A 5,978-nucleotide genomic window follows, 5' to 3' on the forward strand; every position below is an offset into this window, starting at 1 on the left:
AGTTTTGGGCTTTCTTTTCTTGAAGAGCATTTAAATGGTCTTTAGTTTTTGTTATTAAATCAAATATTATGTGAACATTTATGTACGTAGACAATTCCATTTCTATTTCTATACAAAGTATTCAAAGATGTTTGGAAGACTGGGAGAAAAAGGAAACATATCTAAAATGCTGACATTAACTGTAAATACCACCCCGCCACACACACACATGTATTAAATTCTGTATCTACTAACACTCTGTGTGGGTAACACCACATTGGTTTCTGTATAAAGATTTAGAAATGCCTCAAATCCAATGGGCGGAGACAGGGTGTTCCTGGTGGATTATCCACTGATTGCATTATCACTCCCTTTCTCTATAAAAAGGGGAACCAGATGCAGAAGTCACTGCATTTTCCAGCAAGCCAAGGGCTGTCCGCATCTCAAGAGTGGGGTCCGCAAGAGAAACTCTACAGCTATGGGAGAGCCTGCGTTCACCTCTTTTCCAAGCCCACCTGTTCTGGTGAGTACGGGAGTTTTATTGATCACAAGAATGTCCATATGTGTCCTTTTTCTTTCTGTAAAACATCTTTACAGTTAGCAGTGGGTTGTTCTTAAAACTGGATGTTGTGGAAAGTTACACCTTAGGTGTTAATATTTGTTGAATAATGTTCAAAGTATTCTCATTTTTGCCCATGAAACTATATGGGGATAATAGTTTTGATTTTTTTAAAAAAATCCAACATCACTAGGAAAGGGAAGAAGTATTATTTGGCCTTGCAGTCTTCAAATTGTCTCCCTCTCTGGAAAGCTCCTGAACCAGAAATTGCTTGGTCCGTTTTTATAAAAAAACAAAAAACAAAAAAAATTGGTTCTCTGGTTAAATTTCATGATTAGTTACTTATTCCCTAAACTCACCGTCACGATTCACTGTAGTGAATTTCTTTTCTGTTTCTCTGTTTCTCCTCCTTCCATCCCTCTCTGTCTCTCCCTTCTTCTCTATCATGGAACTTACTTATATCTGATATTCCACCAGAAATTTGTTTTTAGTGTGTTTATTATGTCTTCCTTCTCACCAAGATGAAAATCAACAGAGCGGTGATTTCTGAAGTTTACTTCTGGATCAGGGGTTCTACTGCACAGCTTGGCACATCATAAGTGCCCTGTAACTAAGGAGACTAAATACTTTTCCCTCCAAAGGGGAACACCTTGGGTAGTGTAAGGGGTAGTTTTAATCTTAATGCAGGACAACAGAAATGAAATGAGAAGGACAGAAATGAAGGTTTTAAAATAGAAAGTGCCCTGATAAAGTTTGTATCTGAAACAGCTTTATGAGACTAGAGTCTTCCAATTGAGTTAGAGCAAGAAAGGATGTCAAATCTTAGGGAGCACTTTATCATCTTTCTCAGTATGTCATCCAAAGATTCTCTCATGGTATAACTCTAGTTAATTGAGCTTATTAGAAACAGAAAGCGACACGGCGTTTCTGAGGTTTTTCTCCATGAGCAGGAGGCGTTCAGGTGAAGGTGGGATCTGGGTGTGGCAGTGAGTATGTGAGGGTTGGTGAGTGCACCATTTCTTTGGAGACCAGAGTCAAGGAGCTATGAAAATGATGTTGTGTCCTGAAGCACAGCAGAAAGAAATACAGAGAAATGTGAGGTCTTGGTTAACAGGGAAGTCTGGGATCCCGGTGTCTTGTTGGGGATGGGTTAGGAGGCACCAGCATGTGTGTAGCTGACAGTGGCAGGGAAGAGAAGAGAGGGGTGTCCTCTGAGGAGGATGAGGAGGGACAAGGTCTGGAACTGGCCCTGGCTCATGACTTTGAGCATTTAGTCCTTGACTCGCATCGGCCTGATGAGGTCCCAGGACCCAGTGTCAATGCCTGGAGTCTCTGCCAGCAGCATCAGCATCACACGGAGAAATGCAGAGTCCAGAGTCCACCCCAGACTGACTTGGGTTCAGGTCCAGAGATCTGAGTTTAACAAACCCTGATGATGTACACTGCCATTTGAGACACATTTCCCCAGAAAGAGAGGCTGGTGGGAAGATTCCACTGAGCTGAGAGAAGCCCCCCAGAGCTGATCTTCTCCTGCCTCCATTTGGTTGAAATCTCACATTTTCTTTTCTTTTGAAAGGGGAAGCTCAAAAGAAGCATGATGCCCTGGGCTTTACAGAAGAAACGAGAAATCCACATGGCCAAGGCCCATCGGAGACGAGCTGCGAGGTCTGCTCTCCCCATGAGACTCACCAGCTGCATCTTCCAGAGGCCGGTGACAAAGATCAGGTCTCATCCTGACAACCAGGTCAGACGCAGAAAAGGGGAGGAGCACCTGGAGAAGCCGCAGCAACTCTGCGCCTACCGGAGACTGCAGGCCCTGCAGCCCTGCAGCAGCCAAGGAGAAGGTTCAAGTCCACTGCATTTGGAGAGCGTCTTAAGTATCCTTGCACTGGGGATGGCCGGTGCATCTCTGGACAGAGCTGGTGCTGAGCGTGTGCGCAGCCCGCTTGAGCCCACTGCTGGGCAGTTTCCAGCTGTGGCAGGGGGGCCAACCCCAGGAGTGGGTTGTCAGCTCTCACCGCCCCTCTCTGGCCAATTGGTGACTCCTGCAGATATCCGGAGACAGGCCAGGAGGGTGAAGAAAGCCAGGGAGAGACTGGCCAAGGCCTTGCAGGCAGACAGGCTGGCCAGGCAGGCAGAAATGCTGACAGGTAGATGAAGCGCAGTCCTGGGCTTTCGGTCCCTTTCTTTTAATGCCCATCCTCATTCCTACTCTGAATTGTCACACTTTTTCCTTCCCCACCAGTTCTTTAATAAAAGTATTTGAAAGGCAACAAGTGTAAGGAGTGGATGGTTTTGTGGTGAGAAATTGGGTTTTATGGGATGAGGAAGGAGACCTTTACATGTCATTGTACATCTCAGTTTCTGTTTACCATGATTTTAATTAGTTATTTTGTTTGTTTGTTTGTTTTGAGACGGAGTCTTGCTCTGTTGCCCAGGCTGAAGTGCAATGGCGCGATCTCAGCTAACTGCAACCTCCACCTCCTGTGTTCAAGTGATTCTCCTGCCTCAGCTTCCCGAGTAGCTGGGATTACAGGCGCCCACCACCATGCCCGGATATTTTTTGTATTTTTAGTAGAGATGGGGTTTCACCAAGCTGGCCAGGCTGGTCTTGAACTGCTGACCTCAGCAATCTGCCCACCTCGGCCTTCCAAAGTACTGGAATTACAGGCGTGAGCCACCTTGCCCGGCTGTTAATTAGTTTTTATATTAAATTCTAATTTAATCTTCGGCCTGGCGCTGTGGCTTATGCCTGTAGTCCCAGTGCTTTAGAAGGCGGAGGAGGGCCTTCCCTCCTCATCTGAGGTCAGGAGTTCAGGACCAGCCTGGCCAATATGGCGAAACCCCATCTCTACTAAAAATAACTAGCCAGGCGTGGTGGCGGGTGCCTGTAATCCCAGCTACTGGAGAGGCTGAGGCAAGAGAATCACTTGAACCAAGGAGGCAGAGGTTGCAGTGAGCCAAAATGGTGCCACTGTACTCCAGCCTTGGTGAAACTTTGTCTCAAAAAAAAAATTCTAATTTAATTTCAAATGAAATCTTTAAAAAATGAAATTAAATTATGTAATTTTAAATGAAATGAATACATTACAATTTGTTAAACATTTATTACATTTTCATTTTTAAATTGAGTTTTCATTTTTTGAAATGTTCGATTTAGGGGTAAATGTACATGTTTGTTACATGGATATATCGCTTAATGGTGGGGGTTGGGTCTGTAGTTTATGGGTTACCCAAATACTGAACATCGTACCCAGTAGCTAAGTTTTCAACCCAGGGGTAAATTCAATTAACCTAGCCTGAAGGATTATTCAGTGTTTAGACGTTACATTTTCTCCCTATAATATACATTCTCAAGGCGAAGTTGGTACATATCCCAAGAGATTTTTTTTTTAATTAAACATTTTTACCCCATTTACTCTGATGTGGTTATCAGACATTTTGTGCCTGTATCAAAATATCTCATGTACCACATAAATATATACACATACTATGTCCCTGCCCGCTGTTTCATTTTGAGTTTCCTTACCTCTTTCTCTTTATCATTGATCAAAACATGGAATGGAATACTTCATGGTAATTATTTTATGCATCTAGGATTAGGTGGAAACTACTGGTTGTTTTCACTCTAGCAGAGTTAGGGTGGCAGGAAGTGCCTGTCAGCAGATGCTACTGCACACCAGCCTGGGCGACACAGCAAGACTCTGTCTCTAAAAATATATATATAATTTATATATAATTCTAAATACATTATATATTATACAATTATATATTATACATAATTATATATTATAAAATAGCTATAATATAATTATAAATAGAGATGGGCGTGGTGACTCACGCCTATAATCCCAGCCGTTTGGGAGACCAAGGTGGGTGGATCATGAGATCAGGAGTTCGAGACCAGCCTGGCCAAAATGGTGAGACCACGTCTCTACTAATAATACCAAAATTAGCCAGGCGTGGTGTCACCGGTCTGTAGTCCCAGCTACTCGGGAGACTGAGACAGAAGAATCGCTTGACCCAGCAGGTGAGGACTGCAGTGAGCCGAGATCGTGCCACTGCATTCCAGCCTGGGCCACAGCGTGAGACTCCATCTCAAAAAAAAACCATATCTATGTCTCTCTCTATATAATTATATATAAATTTTATATAAATATATAATTTATAGTATATTACATATTATATTTATATATAATATAATCTATAAATTACAATTATATATAATTATATAATATATATAAATTATATTATACTATATAATATAATTATATAACATATATAAATTATATTATACTATATAATATAATTATATAATATATAAATATATAATATAATATAATCATATTATACATGATTATATTATACATATTATACATGATTATATTATAGTATAATCATATTATACATGATTATATTATAGTGTAATCATATTATACATGATTATACTATAATATAATCATATTATACATGATTATACTATAATATAATCATATTATACATATTATACATATTATAGTATAATCATATTATACATGATTATATTATAGTATAATCATATTATACATGATATTATAGTATAATCATATTATACATGATATAGTATAATCATATTATACATGATGATATTACAGTATAATCATGTGTAATATGATTATATTATAGTATAATCATGTAGAATATGATTATACTATAACATAATCATATTCTACATGATTATATTATACTATAATACGATCATATTCTACATGATTATATTATACTATAATATGATCATATTCTACACGATTATATTATACTATAATATGATCATATTCTACACGATTATATTATACTATAATATGATCATATTCTACACGATTATATTATACTATAATATGATCATATTCTACATGATTATACTATAATATAATCACATATTTTATGATTATACTATAATATAATCACATATTTTATGATTATACTATAATTATATATTATATTTACACATCATAATATATAAATTATATATTATATTTACACATCATAATATATAAATTACATATTATATTTACACATCATAATATATAAATTACATATTATATTTACACATTATAATATATATTACATATTATATTTACACATTATAATATATATAAATTATATATTATATTTATATATTGTAATACATATAAATTATATATTATACAAGTATATATAGTTTATATATAATATACAATTCTATATAATGTAATTATATATTAAATATATGTAATTTATATAATATATAATGTGTACATAATTTATATTATATAATTACACTATGTATTATATATATATTATTACATAGAGAGATAAACAAGAATCCCCATGTGCTCCCCAACCTGTCTCTGGGTTTCCATCTGTGGGATGCCTTTCCCAGTGTCCTAAGGATCTTGGAGAGCTCCCTTTTGTGGCTCTC

General features: G+C 37.4%; 1 protein-coding gene across 1 annotated transcript; it reads left to right on the plus strand.

Annotated features, from left to right (window-relative positions):
- Positions 1-386: 386 nt before the first annotated feature.
- On the plus strand, positions 387-2,813 carry LOC100449712 (putative methyl-CpG-binding domain protein 3-like 3). The gene is made up of 2 exons (XM_002828538.3): positions 387-502; positions 2,115-2,813. The coding sequence occupies exons 1-2, from the start codon at positions 458-460 to the stop codon at positions 2,694-2,696; spliced, it is 627 nt and encodes a 208-aa protein (XP_002828584.2). The 5' UTR covers positions 387-457; the 3' UTR covers positions 2,697-2,813.
- The last annotated feature ends 3,165 nt before the right edge of the window (positions 2,814-5,978 follow it).

This window comes from Pongo abelii, chromosome 20 (assembly GCF_028885655.2).
Source record: "Pongo abelii isolate AG06213 chromosome 20, NHGRI_mPonAbe1-v2.0_pri, whole genome shotgun sequence".
Classification (NCBI taxonomy): domain Eukaryota; kingdom Metazoa; phylum Chordata; class Mammalia; order Primates; family Hominidae; genus Pongo; species Pongo abelii.